Here is a 26762-nt window from a genome sequence, read left to right on the forward strand (position 1 = left end):
TGGGTTGTATAGTTTTAATTCATTTTCATACACTTACTCTTATATTATTTTTAAACAATTTTTTTTAATGTTTATTTATTTCTGAGACAGAGAGATACACAGCATGACTGAGGGAGGAGCAGAAAGAGAGGGAGAAGCAGGCTCCAGGCTCTGAGCTGTCAGCACAGAGCCCGACGCAGGGCTTGAACTCACAAACTATGAGATCATGACCTGAGCCGAAGTCGGTCTCTCAACCAACTGAGCGTCCCAGGTGCCCCCACTTACTCTTATATTAAATGGCCTGTTACTTCTCTCTTTCTTTTTTAAAAAATATTTATTTTTGAGAGAGTGAGAGAGAGAGCAGGGGAGGGGCAGAGAGAGGGGGGGAGAGAGAGAGAGAGTCCCAAGCAGGCTCCACGCTGTTAGCACAGAGCCTGATGTGGGGCTTGAACTCATGAACTGTGAGATCATGACCTGAGCTGAAATCAAGAGTTGGATATTAAACTGACTGAGTCACCCAGGCTCCCCGGCCCACTACTTTTCTGGTTATATGTCTGGTGTGATTATTTCTCTTTGTGATTATTTCATTTTGGGATTTACAATCCAGAAAGTTTTACTGACCAAGGTAATTTGTTACCTTCAATAAAACAGTTCCAATCTCACAATGTATAAATATATGTCACAATAGATGGTGGCCATTCTTTCTGTGGAGCTCAACTTCTAACTCTTATTTTTCCAGATGATTCTTCTTACTTGTTTGTATTACATGGAGCTTTTAGTCAATGACAGCCTGGAAGTGCTTGAAGCATACAGGTAGGAATTTGAACTTTCAGGAGACCCCATTCTCTAACCTGAGCATCTGATAGATCCTATTATGAATGAACACCTGAACATGCCCTTGCTGTATCTCACTCTTTTGATGAACAAATACCACTGGAAAAGGTAGACTGGCAGCCCAGAAACCAAGGTCAGCTTTGAATGTTTCTTGATGCATACATGTGTAGGTAATCTGGGTATCCTTTTTAAACATAATTCTCTGTGTTGAAAAAAATGGACATTATGTTAAGACATATTTTAGGAGAAGAAATTAATTTTTTCCCTCAGAAAGTCCAAAAATTTCTCTCCTGTGTCTATTTAAAAAAGTGTGTTTAATCAAAAGCAGTGATTTTCATCTTTATGCAGACTGAAGCATTTGGAAGACCTCAGGTTGTTGCTGGGTGGGGAAGTGAGGGCAGGTGGGCTGGCTCCCCACCTCCACTGTAGTTATTTATTTATTTATTTATTTATTTATTTATTTATTTAATTTTGTTAATGCTTTTTCTTTATTTTGAGAGAGAAAGAGAGTAAGAGAGAGAGAGAGCAAGTGGAGAAGGGGCAGAGACAGAGGGAGAGAGAGAATCCCAAGCAGCCTCCAAGCTGCCAGCGCAAAGCCTGACATGGGGCTCGGACTCATGAACTGTGAGACCATGACCTGAACTGAAATCGAGAGTCAGATGCTCAACCAACCGAGCCACCCAGGCAACCCCCTCCACTTCCACTTTAACCAGAGCCTGTCAGGTGTATGCACTGGGATTTTGCATGAAATCTTATGTGGACTGGGGGGAAAAAAGGCTCTTTTGTTGATAATGTTTTCACACCACAGTAATGGAATGCTGTGAATCGGGACCATCAGTAAACAGGTCACGATCTCTGAAAAGAAACAAGACCTCATGGAATCATCTTCTAAATGCTCCCACCACAACATGAGTTACAGGCAAAGAAGCCCTCTTCAAGGATCACACACCACATGTTGCTACCACAGGATCCAACACTCATGTGGATCATCACTGCAGCACCTTTGTGGCTTCAGACATCAGCCAGGACCTGGGTGCTCTGTGACGATCATTTCATTGACCTCCCACAATGGTCTCACTTCCCTCTAATCCAAGGGTTTCTGATTTTGTTTGTGCCATAACCCCTTTTCCAGTCTTGTGAAGTGTTACGGATCTTTTCTTAGAATCATACCTATCAATATGTAAAATTACAAAAAATGCTGATTATATTAAAATCCATTTCTATCCTTGGACCTCTTGGGGTCAGTGGACTCCAGGTTAAGAAATATCTTTGAGCAATTTTCCCATTTAGGGGCCTATTAAATACACTCAATGCTGAATTTCCCACGCTGCCCTCTTGAGTTCCAGTCCTGCCTTTTGATTGGCTTATTAGGAATTTGCCAGAGGAACCAAAAATGCAACATGTTTTAAACTGAGCTCCCTCTCTGTCCACTCAAATATACTTTTGCTCCCTGGATTCTTTCACCAACTCAACCACGTAACAACCTTCCTAGGCTGGGATTCCTAGAACCATCTATGACTCCTGAATTTCTCCTTCACCTCCTACCTCAACCAGCATCTGGGGCTTAACGCCACTGTCTCCTTGCATTCCTTACACTAATACCTTTAGGAACCTCCCCATTTCTCACTTGGATTCTTGCATTACTCTTCGGACTCTTCATCTGCTGCTCACATAGTTCCCTCAGTGTCCACATAAGGAAGTCAGAGCCATCATTCCAAACCCAAATAGGCCTGGTAATTCCCTTATCAAGATCAATCAGAATTCTTCAGCTGCCAATCACAGCACTTCTGAGCCTGGCCTTGGCCTTCCTTACCTGTCTTGGTCTTCAGTGGTCCATCTCCGTGCCCAAAAGGCTCACTTCTCTCTGAACTAACATTAATTGTTCAGCTCCTCAAGTTTCCAAGCCTAGGAAACACTTTCCTTCCTTGTTTCTCACCTAACTACTGAAATACACCCCCAGGTTGAAGGACCTTGAAGAAGCCTACTTCTTGGTGGCTTCTACAGAATTAAGGGTCCTCTCTCCTTGGCATTCTCATAGGTGTTTGTAGATGCTTCCCTTTTGGAGCTTATCAAAATCATAAATCACATTATAAATATGTAAGGAGACTATCTCCCCTTCTCGGGGTATCTTTTGTGAGGAAAAGAATGGTGCTTTATTCATTTTTATGGTTCTGCACTGCATGGTGGCTGAGTATCCTGTTTTATCGCCTGAGGCCAGATGATAGAGGGGCTGAATCTCCTGAACAGCAAGCCTTATCATAAGGTCCATCTCAACTGCCCAAACCCCGAGATCCTCAATAAATGACAGATTCTCAGATTCAAAGACAAATTCTCAACTGTCTAAATCTCATATAAGCTTGGTAAAAATAAGATTATTTTGAAAGGCTGGACTCAATTCCATGACCCCCAAATAGTATATTACTTCTCTCTTCTCTAAAAATAAGTACCATGGGCCCAGGGGCAAGTTCCTAGGAAGCCATTCAAAGGAAGTGAACAACTAATCTCTTCTAATCAGCTTTGTCCTTTTATGGGAACAGTCACAAGAATGTAAGTAACCCAATTACCTTTGATTTCAGGGTAGTAGAGAAAAGGTTTGGGTTCGCTAGTTTCCAAATCAGATTTCCTCCGAAGTTGGACAAACACGGAAGCCGGTTTTGTGATGTTGACATCTTTATACTTTGGCGTTTTGAAGACGATGGCAAACTGCAGGATACAAAGACCCAAACATTAGGGTAGGCCTACATTTTGTTTTTCCAGAATGCTACTCATTAAACGTATTAATAATTATGTTTAATTAAACTAAAAAATACAGCATCCTAGAGAAAGTTACAAACTCAGAATTCTATACCCATACATTATGATTAAATTGCCACTGTGAATTAAAATGAGACTATGCTAGGGGTGCCTGGGTGGCTCAGTCAGTTAGGCGTCTGACTTCAGCCCAGGTCAAGATCTCGCGGTCCGTGAGTTCGAGCACCGCGTCGGGCTCTGGGCTGATGGCTCAGAGCCTGGAGCCTGCTTCCAATTCTGTGTCTCCCTCTGTCTCTGCCCCTCCCCCGTTCATGCTCTGTCTCTCTCTGTCTCAAAAATAAAATAAAACGTTAAAAAAAAATTCAAAATGAGACTATGCTAATATTTTGCAAATCTTTATTTTTATTTGTCTAATATTTTAAATGCCTTCCAGTTGAAAATAATCATGTGAGTAAAATGCATTGCATACACCTCCTTCTTCTCTTCTAAATCAGCCTTAAAGTGCTCCAAAATTATTTACAAGGCAACATCAGAAAGACTGGTTGTGGAAAGAGAGAGTGAAGAATGTGCTACTACAATGAGCCCACAGGTTGGCTGATAAGAAGAGGAAGCTAAATCCTGCAGAGACATCCTAACAGGGTCCGTGCATTTTGAAGGGAGGATGGCCAATGCTCTAGGGATAGAGGGCATTCTGTAACACCTCTAAGACAACCTCTTCATTAATTTCTGTCAGTGCCACAATAGTTAGGTATTTTTACAGTTTCTTGTTTGATTTTTTTTTTTTCACTATGTGGTGTATTCACAAGGTTCAAGACTTTGTAAAATACAGAAAGGTATACAATGGCATATAGTGAAAATTCTCCTTGCCAACTCCCGTCCCCCATCTAGGTGGTCCTCACTGTGTGCCTGTCCCCCGAGGTAAACACAGTGAAATTATTAATTCTTTTTGTATTCTTCCATAGTTTCCTTATGCATATGCAAATGTGAACATTCAATCTTTCTGACATCGCTTGGTTTTATATCTTTAAAAAATTTTTAATGTTGTATGTTTGAGATTTTTTCCATATTCAGAGATTACACATTCTCTTTAATAACTGCATAATAGTTCATCACACAGACACACCATAATTTATTTACTGGCCACTTATTAGTGGACATTTGGATTGTTTCCAATTCTGTGTGTGTGAAAATCACTCAGAGTGATGGAGACGGGGATATAGCATTTCTATATCTTAGTCATACACTCAGTTGTCACTGGGAAATCTTGATTTATCACGATGATATCAGCCTATAGTGGAAGACTCTTCCTTTCAATACTTTTCATTAGAAAACCTTTTCAAAAGTGTTGTCATAATTACTCTGGTAGAACACCGTAATGGACTGATTGTGTTCCCTCAGACTTCGTATTTTGAAGCCTTAACCCCTAGTGTGGCGTTATTTGGGGAAATGGCTTTTATGGGAATAATTAATGTTAAATGAGATCATGAGGGTTGGGTTGTGATTGGATAGGATTAGTGTTCCTATAGGAAGAGACACCAGAGAGCTTACTCTCTCTCTCTCTCTCTCTCTTTCTGTCATGTGGGGACAGAGCCAGAGGCAGCTGTCTGCAAGCCAGGAGGAGAGAGCTTTAAACCAATAACCAACCCTGTTGGGCCTTGATCTGGGACTTCTAACCTCCAGAACTGTGATGAAATAAATTTCTGTTGTTTAATACACCTAATCTATGGTATTTTGTCATGGCAGTCTGAGCAGTCTAATACAAAAACTTAAAATATTTCCACTAACAGACCCAAGGGCCACTGCCTTAATGGTTAGGTGATCAGACACCCAAATGAAATGTCTTGACATGGTTTCAGAGCCAATGGACTAAGGCTTTGCTCATAATTCTATGGTAGGTGACTTTTCTGGAAGACCTGCAAGAGTCTTAAAAATAGTACGCTTTTATGAAAGTTAAATAAGTATGATTTTTCCTTTTTCATATATGGAAATTAAGTACTGAATTTTAACGAGACAGAAAATGCAAAATCATCATCATCAGCATTATCATCATCCACTTACTTGTCTATGAACATCTGTGGGAGAAAAATCTCCAAATCCTTCCCAGATTCCACCATTTTCCTCCTCTTCATAAAATCGAATTTGGATGTCATCTGCAAACAGTCACATTCAGGTGTTTAATTTCACATAATAATATTTCACAACATGCTAAACTTTCAGCTCGTTCAAGATTTTACCTACAATGTACTTAAACATTTAAAAAAGTAGTTACTAAGAAATAGACTTTTAAGTCATTTGAAATTTTCAAAATTACTGAAATTTTCTTTATTAGTTACCACAGTAATGGACCCTGAGTTTCATTTACATTGAGAGAATACTAGATTTACCTATTCAGTCTGACTTTTCTCTTAATCAGTCTTTGCCTTTCTCACTTCTCCATCACTAACCCAAATCATTCCTGAGGAACATGAAGGATATTGAGGAATATCAGAACCCCAAAAGGTGGTTCAAACTCCCTATAGATCTACATAAGAATATTTAACTTACATGAAGTTAACTGCATGGCAAGCACTAATTTAAGTGAATTATATGTATACATTAACTGACTTAACCCCCACAATAACTTTGAAATGCAGGTGTACTATTAATATCCTCATTTTGCAGAAGAGAAACTGGAGTGCAAAGAGATTAAGTAACTCATCCAAGGTTGAACAGCTAGTAAATGGAGAAGCCAGAATTTGAACACAGACTCCATCCAGGCTCACGATCATTCTACTATGCTGCTTCCTTATAATACTTTATCAGTCCACATTGAGAAGTTGTTACAAATATTATATTGGTCAAGTCCCTTTGGATTAGACTGCCTAAATTTCACACTTGCATCATGGACTCTACTTCTGCAGAAATATGACAATATAACTCAGATTGACATCTCTCTGGATTCACTTCCCATTTTATAGGAGGGACTGCACTACTGACTCATGAAAACTAAGTTCATATTTCTATTTAAATAGAATTTTAGGGATGCCCAGGTGGCTCAGTCAGTTAAGCATCCAACTCTTGATTTTGGTTCAGGTCATGATCTCATGGTCTTGTGAGCCTGGGCGTGGAGCCTGCTTAGGATTCTCTCTCTCTCCTCCTTCTGTCCTTTCACTGCTCATACTCTCTCACTCTCTCAAACAAAAAAACAAAAAAACAAAACCAAAAACACCCACAGAATTTTAGAAATGTTGGGGTTGGAGGTGGATAAAACATCTCACTATCTCCTGGTTGATTCCCTTTCTTTCAGGTAGGACTCCCTTAAATCTAGTTACTAAGATGCTTTAAGTCAGGCAGCTATAACACTTCTTTTAATAAGAGATGTAATGTAATGATAATGATTAAGAATCACATTTACAAATAAAGGTACTCAGATTGTGTTTACTCACTGTATGCACACCAAGAATTTGGAAATGCATATTACTTGGATACAATGGGTTAAAAGACTAATACCAGGATATGCACAGAAAGTGTAAACACTTTTTGGATAAAGATATACGCCTTTACCTTACAATCTGATCCCATTTTTTCTGACTTTTTAACCTCAGGCCATTTGCCTCAAGTGAGAATTTTCTTTTTTTAAAGTCATCCTTCTTTTATTTAGGAGCTATATTTTTGGTTACGCACTCCTTACTTTGAAAATGCTCATCATCTTGTAGTGAGTAGATCTTTATTACACCATACATTCTATCACTGTATTTTAAAAATGAGTTATTTGAGAAAATAACACAATCTCCTTCAGCTTTTGCTAGTTTATAAATCTTGTATCATAGCTAATGAAAGGTAAATGCCAAGAATGTTTTCTGAAAGTGAAAATTCTGAGACACATGCTCTGAGAATTTCCCCACGGTTCCTATTCTCTTTCTTTTTCTTAATGACATCAGAGTGTCACATGAAAGTATCTGGAGAAGCTCTCTCAGCTTCTCTCAGTGTTGCAACAAAACCGTGCAAGATAAACAAAATAAACGATTTTATCCTATGTAAAGCATTATTTATTCTGTGTCCATGTGCATGCGTGTGTGTGTGTGTGTGTGTGTGAGTGTGAAGCATAAACTATTATTCCTCATTTATTTTAGTTTAACTAAGTTCAGATAGCAAAATTTAAAGTACAGAAACACTTAAATGTCACTGATTACAATTGTCATTATTTTCTTAATTCTCTTTACTTCTATTGAAAAAAAAATCTTTTTAATGTTTATTTATTGGTTTTGAGAAAGAGAGCAAGCATGAGTGGGGAGGGGCAGAGAGAGAGGGAGAGAGAAAATCCCGAGCCCGATGTGGAGCTTGAACATGTGAACCAGGAGATCATGACCTGACCGAAAATCAGGAGTCAGACACTTAACCAACTGAACCAACCAGGTGTCCCACTACTATTAAAATTTTTTAAATGAATTAGTTGGGTTAAAAAAACACAGACATATTTGGAAGAGGTGAAATGTGTAAATTTTCTAAAGGAGTTCTATGGCAGAAGAGGGATATTATGGGATTTACTGTCAAAAAGGGACTCACAGACACACGAAGAATTACATTTCACACCTTGAGACTGGAGCATATATTTACCTTTCTGAACCTTGTCACAGAGAAGGTAAATCTCTTCCCCTCCAGTTACACATCCAGCTGTCCTGTCCATTCTTACAATTTTCAAGTTGGACGCATTGGGGGCTTCTGTCCACAGGAGAAAAACAACAAACATCATGGTTTATCCTCAGCTTCACAAGCCAGTCTCTTATGGGGAATCCTGCTCTTAGCACACATTAACCAAAAGAAAGTTTAAATAGTTTATTGTGACGAGCATTAATATACAGAATTGTTTAATCAATATGTTGTACATGCTAAACTAATATAACACTGTATGTTAATTATACTTTAATTAAAAAAACAAATAGATGCTTTCACTCATATCGCTTTAACAAGGATACAAATAAAACAAAAAAACCTTTGCAAGTCTTCAGAAGTCTTCACTTCTTGAGCATGGATCATTCATTACCACTCAAACAGATGGGGCAGAAAGAACAGTGTTTGTTTCTTCTACTAACACAGTAAGAAAGATTCATACAGAAAGAGAAAGAGTTTTTCTGATGTTTCAGGAAGTTCCAAACCAATGGATTCGTGGAATTTCATTTGGGTCAAGACCTTCAATTATTTCCATGATACTGATATACTATTTATAAGAGTCTTAAAAATGTAGAAAAAGCACAATTTTCTTAAATTATTTATACATCTTTATTTTACAGAAAAGAAAATGGAGCTGTAATATTTCTTTTCCCCAGACTAAATTAGAATTCTGTGTGGTTAGGGGCAAAAGTTTCTTGTGGTAATAGTACAAAGCTTCCTTTTTTTTTTTTTTTTTTTGCTCCCACAGCTGCATTTTAAGGTGATCTTTGGTATACAAGTCTACATCATATTATAACTCTTTCACTTCCCTTCAAACTTGTTGAAATTAGAGAAATCAGTTAGCTGTTGTACTAGAGGCATGGAGTTTTCTACTTAGACCAAACTCTATAAACTTTCAGTGAGCCTAAATATCATGCTTGCAGGCTCTTTTGAAATCTTTGTTCAATAAATCCTGTACATAGCAAACAAGAAATCTGCATGGTAAATGTCGAAGACCATTGTAAAACTTTTTTAAAAAGTTCTAGGAAGTACAGACTGAAATAGAATTTTGAAGCCATGTACTATCTATGCTACTCATTCAGCTAACCTTCCTATCTTGATAAAAGCTGTACTATGTAAGAATGAAGATGGACTAGAATAACAGTTGTTTTTATTAACATCTCTTTAGAGCCTCAATGAAAAATATTGAGATATTTTTCTATCTGAGAGTACCAACAGTATAGGAATTCATAAATAATAAAAGATTTGCTATTGTGAAATGGCATGTAAGAGACCAACATGTACATGTGAGGCAGGATAACCATATTTATTGGGCACCTCATAACATTCACTTCTAATCTAGACATCAACTTTTTTTTAAGTTTATTTATTTATTATTTATTTATTTATTTATTTATTTTTACCATTTTTATTTATTTGTGAGACAGAGAGAGACAGAGCATGAACGGGGGAGGGGCAGAGAGAGAGAGGGAGACAGAATCGGAAGCAGGCTCCAGGCTCCGAGCCATAAGCCCAGAGCCCGACGCGGGGCTCGAACTCACGGACACCGCGAGATTGTGACCTGGCTGAAGTCGGACGCTTAACCGACTGAGCCACCCAGGCGCCCCAAGTTTATTTATTTTTGAGAGAGAGAGAGAGAGAGAGAGAGAGAGAGAGAGAGAGAGAGAGAGAGAGAGAGAGAGAATCCTAAGCAAGCTCCTCGCTATTAGTGCAGAGCCCAACACAGAGGCTCGATTCCACAAACCAGGAGATCATGACCTGAGCTGAAATCAAGAGTTGGACCCTTAACCGACTGAGCTACCCAGGCGTGCCTAGACATTAACTTTTTAAGCTAGAATTTAGCATTCCCATTTTGTAGACAATAAATGTGAGGCTCCAAGTGATTAAATTACTTGTCCTGGGACTTTGAGCTAGTAAGTAACTGCCAACGGTAGGGTTAGAAGTCGGTGCTTAATGCTACACCAAGCTGCCTCCTGTTAGAATTCAAGGACTCACTGCTGTCATAGATGGCATCTGATACCACGGGTTCCAGGCGCCTTGTGAAGCTGCCGGTGCTATCTGGGAGAAAAGCTGTAAACATGAGCCGCACCACGCTGAGGTCCATCTCCTTTGTCTGCTGAAGAGCTGCCTGGCGGATGATTTCCTTTTCCCGATCTAGGACCATACAGCACCGTGCATTCATACCCAGGGAAAGAGTAAAGTGAGCACGTTTTAGATGAGATGCTTTTGTAAAGCCCAAATAAAGAACAGAAGTTAAAATAACTCTATTTTTTCTTTTGCAAGTATTTGTATTGCTAATAAAATTTTAAAAATTGTCTCATTTATATCACCCATATTAAAGGCATCAAAAGAAGACCTGGATTTTCTCTGGATTACAGTAAAAACTGTCCTCTGTGTATCAAATTACCTCTCTTCTTCTTTTTTTTTTAAGTTTATTTATTTTTGAGAGACAGGGAGAGAGACAGTGAGAGCACAAGCAGGGGAGGGGCACTGAGAAGGAGAGGGAGAATCCCAAGCAGGCTCCGCGCTGTCAGCACAGAGCCTGAGGCAGGGCTCAGATCTCATGAACTGTGAGATCATGACCTGAGCCAAAATCAAGAGTTGGACACTTGGACAGAGCCACCCAGGTGCCCCCAAATTGCCCCTCCTCTTTCTTATCTTCCCCTGACCTCTCCTTTTTCTCTCTACAATTATAGTTAAAGACAGAAAAGATGTGACATAATGGAATGCAACAAGCTGATTACACATCAGTTGTATTGCAAGCTACGAAAATTAAGTATTCCAAAAGCTCTGTGAGCACAGGGACTACGTTCATTCCACAGTGCCCAGCACAGTGCCTGGCACATAGCAGGTACTCAAAAAGTGCTTCTGGAGAAAGTGAATGACTCAACTGCATTTGACTCCTCCTTTGCCTCCTGGTGGAGCTTTTGTGCTGATGGATATAGTCATATTTAACTTACTACATCATCAGGGGTGATAATTCAAGTGGTGAGTACTATAAAAGAGCTACAGATGAAGAGGTATGGAATTGCAAAGGAGGGGAGCATCCAGAGGATTTAGAACAGAGGAGATGTATGTTCTAAATCTTGAAGGGATGGTACAACTTGAACTCATGAAGAGAGTAAAGGAAGGCATTCCAGGAAGAGGGAGCAGCAAGAATAGAAAGAATGTGCCATGGTGAGGAAGTGAGAAATCATGGTGCCTCTGTGGAATAACTCAGTTTGACAAGAAGGTATGCAGTGGGAAACAGTTGGAAACGCAGACTGGGGCCAACTTACAGAATTGGGATTTTGTAGGCAGCAGGGCAATACTGAGCGGTGGTGAGGTGTAGGCTTTTGCGAGACCCGTCTGGTCACAGGGTATACGCTGGATCACAAGTGGGGAGGGATAGAAGCAGAGCAAGGAAAATGGAGTGAGGAGTGGAGTGTGCGAGAGAGCACGGAAGAGCAGGGCCACAGACTAGAGATGCAACACAGGCAAGAAGGGTTCAGAGGTGATGGGAAGGTTTTGGGTCTGGATGTCAGAACATGTTCAGTGGAAAAACAGTGATCGATTTGGGGTTGCCGGAGTAGGAGGTGATCACAGGATTACCAGACCAATGGACAAGGTTTAAAAGCAGACACTTTTGTACGTGTGGTAGGACAAGGATTGGAGTTGAAAGAGAAAAATACAGGTAAAAGCAGGAAAACATAAAATCATAGCATTTGTATGAGAAAGAGAATAGTTTATGATGTGCCTGAAGAGCCCAAAGAGATTCCTTACCATAACGTGAGCGGGGGAAGGCAGAAGAAGAGGTGTTCTCTGAACTAAGTGTTGAACTATGAACTGGGTTTGACAGGCTGGAAAGGGCAGGGTGGGATGTTTTAGGTAGGTACCTACAGAGGTATGAATATGCATCATTTATTGGGGGGTAGTGATGGGGAGAGGTGGGTACATGATGGAATTGGAGATGAATCTGGAAAGGTGGCTGGGGCCAGACTGAGAGCTTTGTGTACCAAGCTAGGGAGATACAAATTTTATTCTAGCAAATAGCAGGATGCCGTCAAAAGGTTTCTGAGCAGGGAAGGTGTGGTGGTGGTGGGGGGCACTAAAGTCTGGGAGAAGGAGAAACATGAGGCACACAGAGGAGCACCTGGTCTACACACAAGCAAAGGAGAGCCTGATCTTGAAGGATCAAGGTTGGTGGCATGGCACTCACCTGTGAGCTGCCGGTCTCCTCCGCCTTCTGCTTGCAAATAGGCAAGATCAGGATGTACCAAAAGTCCGGGATTGTAGCCCTTTGTACATGCCTCTGTCATTCGTGCTTCCAGTGTTTCAAATACTTTTTTCTTTGTCACATGAAGTATACCTAAGTTTGCAAAGCTGGAGAAAAAGGCAAAAACAGCCACAACAAGCACTGAAAGTTAGGCAGTCAATGACTAGAATCTGGTTTCACTTTAGCAAAATGGCTTTTAAAAAACACACAGGCCTCAATCACTGGAACCCACACTGTAATCAAACACATTACTATTTCTACAGTGAAACATATAGAGTAGACTTACCAAGGAATAATAAAGACTATAAACCACCATACATCGGGTCAGATTGAGTTTTGCCACCATATGAGTCTGTGGCGAACTCAGCAAAATCTTTTGGTTTTCAGAGTTTATTAGATTCTCAAATGATGATTAAGCGAGTAGGGTATACGTGTGTGTGTGTGTGTGTGTGTGTGTGTGTGTGTTTGTATACATACATATACATATACGTATACACTACTAAGGAAGTTTTACCTAGACTCATTTTAAACAATTTTCTAGGACAGTTGTTTAAATTTTTTTTCAAATTCTGAATACAGTACTAACTTATCTAAATTTTTTTTTAAAGAATAAGAATAATATTATAACTTGAAGAATTTTTTTCTTTTGGCTCATCTTTGGCTTTCTGGATAGGATTTAAAGTCTACATGGAGTCCCATCTTCTGTTGGGTGATCTGTGAGGCTGCAATTATTACCACTAGAATGCCATCGAATTCTCCATGTTTTCAGGATGGAGCACTTTTATCTCATGAAGCCTACATACCTATAGGACAAAACATTTTAATAAGCTAAATAAAGCAATTTAAGGGATTTTAAAGAAAATATATAAAATACTCCAGCCACTAATTTTTAAAGTTCATGAAACAAAAAAGTATATTCAATAAACATAATATAACAAACAAAAAAGTACTTTACCAAGGAGACCCATTCATTCAACAAATATTTGTTCAGCTCCTTATTAGTGCCAGGCAGTGTCCTGGATGCTTCTGTCAGCACTCAGGAATCCCTCCCTCCATAGAATTTATGTGCTAGTGTAACCAGAGAGAAGAAACAAATAGAGAAGCAAATTTTACAGTATAATTGAGAAGGCATTAAGAGTACCAAGAAATAAATAAATAAAATAAATAAATAAGGTGGGAATGGAGAAAAGGAAAGGTACACTTAGAAGACATGATGCTTTAAAGTAGGGATAGGCCAGAGAGGGCGTCACTGAAATGATGACAAGTGAGCAATGACTGAAAGAAGGTGAGGGAAAAGATGTGGATATATGGAAAAGTATTCAAGGTGGAAAGAGTAACAAGTTCAAAGACCCTGAGGGAGGACCATGACTGGTGTTTTCGGGAGACAATAGCAAGGAGGCCAATGCTGCTGGAGGAAAATCAGCAAGAGGCCAGTAGTAAGAGAAAAGTTCAAAGAGCCAGGGAGCCTGTGCGGCTCAGTCAGTTAAGCATCCGACTCTTGATTCTGGCTCAGGTCACGATCTCATGGTCAGGAGATCAAGCCCCATGTTGGGCTCATGCTCAGCGCAGAGCCTGCTTGGGATTCTCTCTCTCCCTCTCTCTTTGCCCATCTCCCGATCTCTCTCTTTCTCTCAAAATAAATAAATAAACATTTAAAAACAAAAAGAAAAGTTCAAAGAGCAAAGTGGGGGCACAGATCTTTTAAAGCCTTGTAAGCTTTTGCCAAGACTTTTCTTTTGCTCTGGCTTTTATTCAGAAAGAAAGAAAAAAGATTAGTAAGGGAAAGACAGAAATATTGTAACAACTGGACTAGATGAAACAAAGACAAAGATAGTCTAAAATAATAAGGACTAAGATGGTGTGGGAAGACCAGATGAACTAGGCGAAGAAAATATAGAAGGTGAAGGCAGAATGAGATGAGCACTCATACAGAGGTCCAGAGATACAATGAGACACATGTCCAGACAGTGATAGAAAAAAGTAGGACATGATCGTGGCATAATGTATAAATTTATTAAATCGCTATGCTGTGCACCTGGGACTAATGTAAACATTGTGTGTCAATTATACTAAAAAAGAAAAAGTAGAATAGCTGAGACACACAGAGAAGAAAACAGACCAAAAGAATATAAACTCCTGAGGGCAGAGATCTCTGGTGCCTAGAACAGTGCCTGACATATGGGTGTCTAACACGTGTCTGTTGAATAAATGAATGCATGAATTAGCACAGCACAGAAAAGGTGCAATGGGACATGATGACATGCCTGGAGGCACAGGTAGTTTTTTAATAGAAACAACACCTCCATCTTTTGGCCTTTTAGGCTGGACTTCTATATAGAATATGTACCTCCATATAGGTAATGACACTGGCAAACATCTGTTACACTTTACCACATATAAAGTGATTTTCATGCACATTATTTAACTAATCCCCGTGAAAAAGGCATCATCCTTATGTGAATAACTTATTTACTCTGGTAATAAATGGAACAATATAGAAGCCAGTCTTCTTTTTCAGATAATGATGGGAGTAACAGACACCAGATTGAGTCTTTCACCTTACATAACATAAAACATATGAAAAAATGGTTTTCCAACACTGAACAATGGCAGCACAGGACACTGATCCTTAAGAAATCAACTAAGGTGAATCCTACAATTACGCTGGTTTAATGCCTAGAGTTTTCTGATTGCAGCATAGGAAGGGAGACTCTAAACAGACCTGGCCATCTCCTCGAGTTTGGAGATTGAGTTAAAAATCTGAGAAGGCCAAAGGGGCCAGAATTCACAGGCAGAGAACCAGAGAAAAGCCACACACAGAGTGATACTCAGAGATGTACACAGGTTTTGCCTTGAGTCTTCAGCTAAGTACTGATTGGAGATGTGTGTGACCAAACAACCCAAGGCTGAGGAAAAATCTAAACAAAACAAGAAAAACAAAAAACAAAAAACAACCCAGAAAGAAGCAGACAAAGATTTCTTGGAGCACACATGGGGCTGGAATAGTTCAAGAAATCTTGTAATATATAAATCATCAGCATGAATATTCAGAAAGTTACTGGCTTTGCAATGGTGTCAAATTAACCCTAAAGGCTGCTCCTGTTTCCCTAACAAAGCTTAGAAGTAAGTCTAGGAAGGATAAAACTGCTCCCAAATTTAATTTCTATCAATGTTCAAAAATATTCAAAGGCATACAAAAGAAAGAAGAAAAAAAAAAGGACAGCATGCAACAATCCAAAATTCAAAATGTCTGCCATTCAATCAAAAATTATCAGGCATGCAAAAAATAGGAAAATACAACTCATAATGAGGATAAAAATCGATCAATAGCAACAGATCCAGATGTGAGACAGAACACAGAATTTAAAGACACATACATTGAAATAGCTATTATGGATATATTGTATAGGGTCAAGATAATAAAAACCTTTAGAATATTAAGGAGACACATGGAAGATATTAAAAAAAAGACCTCCAACAAACCTATAGAGATGAAAAAACTGCAATGTCTCAAAAGAAAAATATACCGAATGGAATGAAAAACAGATTAGACACTACAGACAAAAGGATTAGTGAACTTGAGAACACAGTGATAGAATTGTTCAAAATGAAACACAGGAAAAAGAACAAATTTAAAAAAAAACAGGTCTCCAGTGAGCTGTGGGATAATTTTAAAAGCCAAATACACATGTAATTGGTGCTTCAGAAGAAGAGGAAAATGAGGAGTGGATGGAAAAAATATTTTGAAAAGTAATAGCTGACAAGTTTAAAATTTATTTAAAAAAACTATAAACCCAGAGATCCAAAAATCTCAATGAACCCCAAGCACAAAAAACATGAAGAAAACTACATTAATGCCCATTTAATCAAACTGCTTCAAATTAGTGAGGAGAAAGGAAAAACTAATAAAGAGAAAATCTAGAGCTGATAGAGAAGATATGGCACTTGATGTGACGAGGAACAAAATATCAGGAGGGCAGCAGACCTCTTGATGGAAGCAAGGCAAAAGCCAGAACACCTATGGGGTAGCATATTTTCAGAATGTGAAAGAAGAACTCTGTCAACTTGGAATTCTATATTCTTCAAAAATATCTTTCTAAAACAGAGACAAAATAAAGAGCTTATAGACGTTTGATAACTGAAGAATTGATCAGCAGCAGACCAGCAGTAGAAGAAAAAGGAGAGGAAGGGCTTCAGGCAGAAAAAAATGGCACCAGATAGAAATCTTGACCTATGAAACAGAATGATGAGCACTGTAAATGATAAATACATGTTTAAATATAAATACTTTTTTCCTTATTTAAAATTTCTTTTAAAAGAGAATTGAGCATAGGGGAACCTGGGTGGGTGGCTCAGTTGGTTAAGCGTTTGACTTTGGCTCAGTCATGATCTTGTGGTTGACCAGTTCGAGCCCCATGTCAGACTCTGTGCTGACAGTTCAGAGCCTGGAGCCTGATTCGGAGTCTGTGTCTCCCTGTCTCTCTGCCCCTCCCATACTCATGCTCTGTCTCTCTCTGCCTCTCAAAAATAAATAAATGTTAAAAAAGAAAAGATAATTGAGCATTAAAAACAAAAATAAAAAACAATATATTGTGGAACTTATCACATATATAGATGTAAAATAGAGTACACAATAGCACAAGGGCCGAGAAGGGAAACTGAAGTGTTGTTCATATATGATATATGAAGACACACAGTGTTACTCAAAGGGAGACTAAGATAAGTGAAAGATGTATATAGCGTAACAAGCTGTAAAACAACTTCTAAAAACTATAGAGGTATAAACCAAAAGGAAGATAAAATAAAATCATAATTAATCTAAAAGAAGGCAGAAAAAAGAGGAAAAGGGGAACAAAAATCAGACGTGACAAGCAGAAAACAAATAGCAAGAGGGTAGAATGAAACACAGCTCTATGAGTAATCAGATTAAATACAGATTATTTAAACACCTCAATTAAAAGGCAGAGAGCATCGGATGGAATAAAAATAATAAGACCCAACTATATGCGGTGCATATTTACTTTGAATATTAAGACACAAACAGCTTAAAACTAAGAGGATGGAAAAAAAATGTTCCAAGCTAAGGTTAATCAAAATAAAGCTGAAATAGGTAAAATAGTATCAGTCAAGGTAGATTTTAGAGCAAAAATATTACCAGGGATAAAAGAGGGTCATCTCATAATGATAAAGGGATCAATTCATTGAGTGGACATAAGAATCCTAAATGTTTATGTATCTAATAAAAGAACTTCACAATACAAGAAGCAAAATCTTACAAACTGGAAGAAGAAATAGATATATCTATAAATATAGTCTGAGATTTCAATACCCATCTGTCAATAATTTCTAGAACAAGTAGTGGGAAAGTCAGTAAGGATACAGAAGACTTGAACAACACTATCACACAACTTGACCTGACATTTTAGAACATGCATTCAGCTTGATTAGACTAGTCATTCTTTTTAAGTGCGCAAGGAACATTTACCAAGACATAACATATTCTGATCCATAAAGCAAGTCTCAATAAACTTAAAAGGACTGAAATCATACAAAGTATCCTCTTAACAGTATTGAATTAAATTAGATATCCATAAATGAAAGATATCTAGGCAGGGGTATATTTAAATGAAGATGTAGTAATTAATTGTTGAAGCTGGGTGATGAGTACAATGGGGGTTCATTATGCTATGCTTTCTCCTTTTGTTTATGTTTGAAAATTTGTAGAATAAAATGTAAAAGAAAACAAGAGTGGACATTATTATTAAAAAACAGCACATGCAACTTAAAAAATCGAGAATCATAAATGTTAATACATGGGAATTCAAGATCATACAGCCACTTTGGAAAACAATATGGTAGTTTCTTATCAAGACAAATGGACTCTTAGCATCTGTCCCTTCATTTTCACTCCTCTGTATTTACCCAAGCCCCCCAAAAATGAAAACTTATGTTCACACAAAAAGTGGTTCTCTCATCCAGAATGGAAAATAAACTTCATGTTCTTTAGCAGGTGGATTGATAAACAGACTGCAATACATCAATACAATGCAATACTACTTAGTAATGAAAAGGAATAAGACTGCTGATACACACAACAACCTGGAGGAATCTTAAATGCATGATGCTAAGTGAAAGAAGCCAGACTCAAAAAGGCTACATATTGCATGATTCCATTTGTATGTCATTCTGGAACATTCCTATATGTATAGGAGACAGATCAGGAGTTGCCATGGGCTGGACTGCAAGGTAGAGCTGACTCTAAAGGGGCACACAGGATTTTGGGGGGCAATGGTACTATTCTATACCTTCCTTGACTGTGATTCTTATTTGAGTACTTGTCAAAATTCATAGACCTGTACACTTTAAAGAGTTAATATTAGAGGCGCCTGGGTGGCTCAGTCAATTGATTGTCTGACTTCAGCTCAGGTCATGATCTTGCAGTCTGCGAGTTCGAGCCCCACGTCAGGCTCTGTGCTGACAGCTCAGAGCCTGGAGCCTGCTTCGGATTCTGTGTCTCTCTGTCTCTCTGCCCCTCCCCACTCGCACTCTGTCTCTCTCTCTTTCTCTCAAAAATAAATCAAAACTAAAAAAAATTTAAAAAGTAATATAAAGTGACCAAAAGTGACTTTAATTAGCAGCCAGGTTTGAAATCCTCTGCACTGTGCCAGATGTTTCCATCATCATCATCATCATCATCATCATCATCTGAGAACTACTGCTGCCCTCTGGGTTGGTTTGAATCCCCATGTCATTAGGTTGGGATTCTACAGTGGCCCTTCCATCTGGCCCTTCTACCTGTCAGGACTCAAACACTGATTTATAGCTGGCACAAGATTCAAAAGCACCCCTGACTCACAATATATACTTTAATTTGGAAGTTGGACACTTCCAATTTCACTCCATATTTTGTCCATTTTCTCCAAACAGCATCTTTTCTGTGTATTAAGGTTTAATATTATGAAACTGCTAGTAATCGTTTTTGGACCTACAAAACCACCAATTTAATAGCTCATTGACAGAGGCCTTGTTTCTCTTTTATATTTATATATTTACTTCTAGTGCTTACAATTGGTATATGCTGTAAATATTAGTTAAAAAAAAAAGACTTCACATCTCTCTAAATTAGGGCTGCCAGGAAACAGAGGGTGTGGTGATTATTGGTAAGGAAAGTGGCTTAAAGCAAAGTCAAGTAACAGATAGTTTCCACTGATTGAAAACTTCAGAGAACTAAAATGTTGTTGAAACACATTGTTGACCTTCAAGGTCAAAAATAAAACGCCAAATTAAAATTATTTTTATGAGGACAGACACTAACAGCTAACTAAACAAATGAGTAAGAAATACGAAGACAAAATGAAAGCTAAATAAAAAAAAAAAGTCTTAAGGTAAAACCCCACAGATTTAAGCACTCAAACCTCCAATCATGCCTTAGTCATCAAAAAATGAGTATTTTAATATGGATAGCAAAATATATTTGAAAATAGAAACTAAATTTTATTGATAAACCTAAAGAAAAGTTAATTCTTTGGTTTTGATAATTTATTTAATTTTGTTTTTATTTTTTTAATTTTAGTTTCAGTATAGTTAACATATGGTTTTGTTGTACAATATAGTGACTTGACAGGTTCGTATATTACTCAGTGCTCATCAAGGTAAGTGTACTCCTAATCCCATCTCACCCATCCCCTACCCATCACCCCTCTGGCTTTGATAATTTAAAAGTTATTTATCTCCTCAGTGTCATTTTTTATAGATCCTCTTTGATGTGCTGGATTGGTGCCCTGCTTGTGAATATATACTCTTAACCTAAGCTGTATTAATGAAAATAGGTAATCTTGATTCCATTTCTAGTATTGACAAATCTAAGGAATAACTCTGGCTATCTTCCTAAATTTCTCTCTGTGCTATTCTTACCTACAAGTTAGAACCAAATAATAATAATCAATGACACTCCATAAATAAGTATGTGGCAAGTCTGCTCATGTTATTTCGTAGTATTAGCTAATAGTTCAGACTAGAATTTGTGAGAGGTAAAAGGCCTGGAGATAAACTATGTAACCCAATGCTGATAATTGTATAAGAGAAGAAGTTAAAGTGCTCAGGAAGTCATGCAAATTGCGCCCAATCCTACTGTTGAGTGTGACAGAAATGAAAATAGAATTCTGGTTTCCAGACTCCTAGCCTGATATTCTCTCTACTAACATGTAACAGGTTCTGACATCGGAAACTTAAAAAAAAATTAAAAAGTAAGAGAGACAAATAAATCATGAAGGAAATATTATATTTTAGGAAACACTGTAAGCATAAGTTTCTCAGCTAAAAATCGATTATAAAAGGAGTACCAGTGTTTCATAGAACACTCTGAAAAGGAAAGTCTACTGAATCTATTGTAACTTTTAAGTGGCATCCTCTTGACTAAATTTCTCAGTGAAACTGTATAGGGTCACAGAATCCCGCATCACTATGATGAGACATCTTGATAACCAAACTTAGGTTGTGTAGATGCTCAAAATGTTTGTTGAATGAATGAGTGAATGAATGAGTTCTCCCAACTACGGAACTCCATTACAAGAGAGGAAAGGATTTCCTCCCTTTCCTTAGAAACAGGGAACTTCTACTCCTGCTCGCTGTAGGTCTCAAACTAAATAACCATTAGTTCCTTCTAAAACCCTGGAAGATTACTAAGCCAAGCCACAGAAACACCAAATTATAGACAACATACTGGCAGCTTTATAATAACAAATATTATTAGTAAGGAACTTCATCTATAATTTCCTCTAAAGGCTGTGATTATCACACAGATTAAACAGAACCAACACTTCAAACTGACAGCAGCCTTTTGGGGTAAATCCACAGAAACACTAAGTGATCAATTAGTCTGAAACTCTGACAATTACCCTGCATTTCAAAGCTCTCCTAGGTCGGTCAGGAACTGTAAAGAGTAGTCCAAAACAGACGAGGAACCAACTGTGACATACAACAGGAAACAGGCCAGTCTTTCAAGAGAATGTTGAAACAAGTTCATATAAAGCACAACAGAATTTTTCAAATCAATTTAAACTTCTTCCTCCAATCTAGAGTCTTTTTTTTCCCCTAACATCAAAAGAATCAGATTTTAGTGACTTAAAAGAAAGCTCTCTCTCTAGGTTTTTCACACTTGAATATTTTCACAGTCAAACAAAGAAATACCTAGGAACATGAAAGTTCAACCTCCCCAATAACAACCAACTTAAAACTTGATCGGAATTCAAAGCCTGAAATGCTACCATCAACTTAATTACAGTTGATATAAATAATTCCTTTCTTTTGAGTGAATAGTCCAGATTAACTGGGATTTTATCATGAACTGTTTAAACCAGCAGTAGGACACCCTAGAAGACATTCTTAAAAATTAAACAAAATTTAAAATTTCTTACTCCTTTTGGGCTGAATTTATTTTGTAATACTTCATTCACTTAAAATTCCTTGTTCTAGCTGTCTAACTCTTAAATGAGTATGTCCCTTTGTATTTACATTTCAAGTCTAATGAATGCCAAAACAAATTTGCATTCCTTGGCTTCTTAATCTGAGCACACTTTCTAAACAGCATAGAACTGAAACAATATTTATCTATCTATTTCATGGTTAAAATGTTCACGCTATAAATCCAAACTCATTAGTTCATTAAAAGAATCATCAAGGTGTTTATTTTTGCCACAGTTAGGTTTCTTCTAATTAGTCCTTATCTTTATCTCCAGAAGGAAGATACTGCTGAAAGTGGTACAAACGCTTCATACATGAAGTAACCATAATTTATTACCCCCTCTGGGCCACTTTCGAAAGGGGGTGCTATAAATAATTTGGCCAGGACCACAGGTACAAAGTCAGGAAAACCCAGACATGTGGGTAATCTTTCTCCTGGGAGCTCAAGTGAGAACTCACCTTTTCATTTTAAGGCCCTCTGAGGATCTTGGGCAGGTTCCTAATGAAAGGGGTGTGTTCCAAGTCTTCGGGTGCCATGTTTACCTGATCATACCTTCCAAGGTATCATCCACCCTCACTTACCCGACCACCATGTCCTTGGGTCCGGCGGTTACAGTGCAGATCCCGTCCTCACAGTGTTTTCCCACCAGGCTGTGTGCATGCAGGTGGATGTTTTTTCCATTTGTGACCAACTGAACAATAACCTTTGCAGGTCCCACATAGTTGCAGATCTATACAAGAAGCACATTGAAAAAGTTAGTACATCTGACTATACTGCAGCGTGGAAAAACACTTAAGACAAACCAGTAAGTATAAAAAGTACGTGATACAATATTAGGCATACCTATACATATAGGACCACAGCTCCATTTTTCAAACTAGGTGAGGAGCAAATGGTGGGATGGAGATCAATTAAAATGCTAATGCCAGTTGTTAGTTGTGTGTGGAGAGGATACACTCCCGCAGCAGGCCATTTCTAATGCTGCATGTACTGTTAAAGTTGGAATAGCACATCTCTGCTGCTGTGTAGCCATGAAGCGTCCCTTTCCTACTAACCAAGAACACACTTCATCTGCACCCTCATCACAACGGCCAGCCATGAGTGCTGGGAAAAGATCCCTGAGAAGGGATTTGGGACTGATGGATTGATGGAAATAGAAGGAGAGAGAGGAGTAGAAACAGTGTACCTCAAGTCTCTGCCATGAGGTTAGGCAGGAGGTGGAGTCTTGCCAGGGAAGGGGCTCTGAAATGTCCTCGGTCAGGACACATCAGCCTTTGGCAGCGCTCTCTGCTATGAGCTCTGACAACTGAGTTACGTATATCCGGGTCGCAGTACGTCAATTCAAATAAATGCACTTCCTACGTGCAAATCCTTAGATCTGACACCTACTTAGCGCTTGTCTTATAAAACCATATTCTTCCACTTAAGATAACTCATCTTTTTAATTGTTATGCCTTTAAAATGATGACAACAGCAATAAAAAGGAAGTAGCATGGAGAAAATGGCATTTTAAAGCAAAGACAGCTTGGACACCCTTTCTCCTCTAGTTGGTCCTCCAGCCCCCTATAGCAAGTAGACCACAGATTCCTCCCTTGAGAAAGCCCCAATATTAAAATCATACTAACAGAATAGACCAATTTGCCTTATTTTTACTTTTCTGAATCCCACAAGGCAGAATTCTGTGATAAATTCAGCCAAACTATTGGAAATGCACTATATTTCCTCAAAGGGTAACCAGGCACCCTGGTTTGCCTGGGACAGGGTGGGGGGTGGGGTTCCCAAGGCTTTCAGGCTAACACTGGGAAGAGTTCGTCACCCTATTTCCTTAGCTCATATTTTCTCCCTTTGAGGGAGTGAGTGAACCTAAACCCAGGATCTCCCAACCATATGATCATTAGAGATATTTTAATCTGTACAAGCAGCCCATAGCTTGGAAGGAAAAGAAAGTGGACAGGAATCCCATCTAGCCACGAATCCTTGATGTAAGTCTTTCGGACATAAACTTGAGGAAGAACCTACACTTGCCAATTAAATTTCTTGGAAAAAGACAGAATCCCTTTCAACCAGTCTACTTCTATAAATACCATCAAACAGATCCATATTCCACTGAGGCAAGGTTTTGTTAGGATTTTTTCAGTATGGATTTTTTTTCCCCCCAGTCCAATCTCTCATTGCAAGAGTTGAGAAGAAGTTGATCAGGGCTGGGACCATTTGGCAGAGGGTTTGGGGGAGAGAAGTTTCCTGCCCTGAGCAAAGGACAGAATCCTTTCTAATCAACAGTGCAGCTCCCCGCGAAAACCCTAGGGCCTCTTTGCCCGAACTTCGGCCCAGAGCTGCTGCTAAAGTTTGCTTTCAAACCCTGTAATGCTCCTTCCCAAGAAGTGGCCTTCTGTCCTTGCAGAGCAAACTCATCACAAAGAACGTTAAGGATTAAATTTGTTTTTGACCACCAGCTCAAAGCACAAATAAATAATTTCTTAAATAGGTACAGCACTTAAAAAAGCCTTCTGGGCATACAAATAATTATGAACTTGGTTGCTTTCCCTTTTAAAAGAGGCAGAAGAAAGCCTCTGTCCTTCAGGACAGGACAGGACAGGACAGGGAATGAAAAGTTCTGGGTTTGCTCCAAAACTGGCTGTTGTGCCTGCATACCCCCTGGGTTGCCGATGCCAGTTCAGGGCCGTGGTGTCAACTGTGAGATCAGCCTTTGTTATGATGACATATTCTACAGGGACTTCTTTAGCAGTAAATGAACAAGTGAAAAGCACTAAATAGACCATGTAATTGCACTTCTAAGTGCATGGAGCACAGAAATGCAACAGTGTAAGGCATGATGAAATGCTTCACTTGGGTGAAATCAGGGAGGCTTTCCACCTAAGCAGAACATCGGAAGGAATCCAGCGATCAGAGCCCCATCGCTCTGGATAGTGGGACCCTTCAATGTCCCCACTGGGAAGGAATCAGTCACAAGCACTGAAGGAAAGAGTGGGAGGTGTCCTCAAAAAGTACTCACATCTTTTTCTTGCTATTACTTCATGAGCGAAGGGTGGCAAGAATGAGGAACTGAGTAGTCTCTGAGGTAAAAGGACCTGAAAAAGTTGCCAGTGACTAATGTGCAGTTTGATCCATTTGAAAGACTTCAGGTCAGCATGGCATCATCTGGTTTTTACATCGACCACAGGGCAACGACAGGGAGGCCCCTGGGTTTTGTGGACTTTCCAAAATACTGACTGAAAGAAGAAAGCTGAAGTGCGGGGACAGAAAAAAAATGATACTATTTTCAGGTTATGTGGCAGATGAAGAAAATGGAATTCTACCTTAGAGGAGGGTGTGTTTCAGAGAATGCCACCATGACTGAGAGCTATTTGCAACTGATTCAGAAATTCGTGTCTTCTACAGAGAATTTGGTTATTTTTATTCAGCCTCCCATTTACTTCTTTGAATAGTGGTTCCCTTGAAAATTACCTTTACAGAAAGCAACTGTATCTGCCAGGAAGGCTGGGTTTATTTTTGAAAGAGTCTGAACATAGCAGGCTCTTAAATGCTAAGAGCTTAAATATAAGTTAAGCTTTTCAGTGAAAGCAAGGGAGACAAAGGTGAAAATGTGAGTAATCAGCTACCGAGAGACACTGTAAGCGTGTACTCCAGGGGCAGACTGGCTAGGTTTGAAGACAGTTTCACCATTTACTAGCTGTGTGACCTTGGGCACTATTTGGTTCCTCGTTGTAAGGATTAAATATGTTAGAGTCTTTAGAACATGGCCCAGCAAATAAGAGCAATATACAGTGTTAACTATTATCTTCTCGATCCCTGTAATGGACTCCCCTCCCTGGAGATATTAGATACACCTGCCCTGAGGTGATTTTTTAAAAATTCTGTCTTAAAAGACCAATTCGGGCCACTTTTATTCCTAGGGTAAGTTCCCCCTCCATCCCCCCCCCACCCCTCACGTGACATATTTTATTGGGCTTTGTTAATTTTCTAATAATAATTGTGTTATTACAGTAACAGCTATCATTCTTGGAGGTGCTCGGGATTTCTCAGCTCCCTTGATGAAATTAAGCCTTTCTTCCAGGAGCTTTATGACTCAATACCTACTGATGACCACGGGCTTTTTGAGTAAAAACCAGAAACCTAGTGTCGCAGATAATACCAAACTGAGTCAAATCACCTCCTTTTATTTCAAGTTACTCTGACATGCTCTAGCAAAGTTCATACTGGTTCTTAAGAGGTGATTAACTAGGCTGAAATTTTCTTGGAATTAGAATTTGAAATGTCCAGTTTACTTACTAAGTAAATTTGACCACATCACTCTGGCAGAAGAGTCAACATGAATGTATGATGGTGACACATGAAGTAGGTCTTTTCTGCTTAGTTTTTCTCATGAAGGGATGATGGTGATGATGATAATTGGTGGGAAGAAGGAGGAAAAACATCCACAATTTTCAAACAGAAATCTACGCTAACTTTACTTGCATACTTTGTCCTCTACTGCTAAAGCAGCAGAGCAGAGCAATGTGATTAAATCCAAGAGCTCTTAAGTCATGCTGCCAGGCTCAAATCCCTCTGCTGCCACTTATCAGAGCCGGGTCAACAGGGAAAGATGGTTAACATCTCTGGACATCAATTTCTCCATCTTTAAAATGAAAGGAACAATGCAGTTGATTTCACAAATTGTTTGAGGATTAAGTGAGTGAATACATCCCTTGGCACCTAATGGGATTAGCAAACTCAAGGATAAACCCATTCTCCTCTCCAGGCTATTACTTCACTGATAACCAAAAATGTACCCATTTATTCAGTATTTATTAGGCTCCTTCTAAGTTTCAT

The 26762-nt window shown here is 38.8% G+C and overlaps 1 protein-coding gene across 3 annotated transcripts in view; it reads right to left on the minus strand.

Moving 5' to 3' along the window:
• The window catches only part of NFKB1 (nuclear factor kappa B subunit 1), a 116512-nt gene that overhangs the window by 28348 nt on the left and 61402 nt on the right, over positions 1-26762 (minus strand). For all 3 annotated transcript variants that reach the window (XM_015082890.3, XM_015082889.3, XM_027061575.2), the window contains 6 exons: positions 22514-22662; positions 12413-12576; positions 10210-10368; positions 8161-8265; positions 5623-5714; positions 3378-3516 (listed from right to left, as the gene is read on the minus strand). In XM_015082890.3, coding sequence (XP_014938376.1) covers positions 3378-3516; positions 5623-5714; positions 8161-8265; positions 10210-10368; positions 12413-12576; positions 22514-22662 — 808 coding nt within the window. The remainder of the gene's footprint in view (positions 1-3377; positions 3517-5622; positions 5715-8160; positions 8266-10209; positions 10369-12412; positions 12577-22513; positions 22663-26762) is intronic.

Source organism: Acinonyx jubatus, chromosome B1 (genome assembly GCF_027475565.1).
Source record: "Acinonyx jubatus isolate Ajub_Pintada_27869175 chromosome B1, VMU_Ajub_asm_v1.0, whole genome shotgun sequence".
Lineage (NCBI taxonomy): Eukaryota > Metazoa > Chordata > Mammalia > Carnivora > Felidae > Acinonyx > Acinonyx jubatus.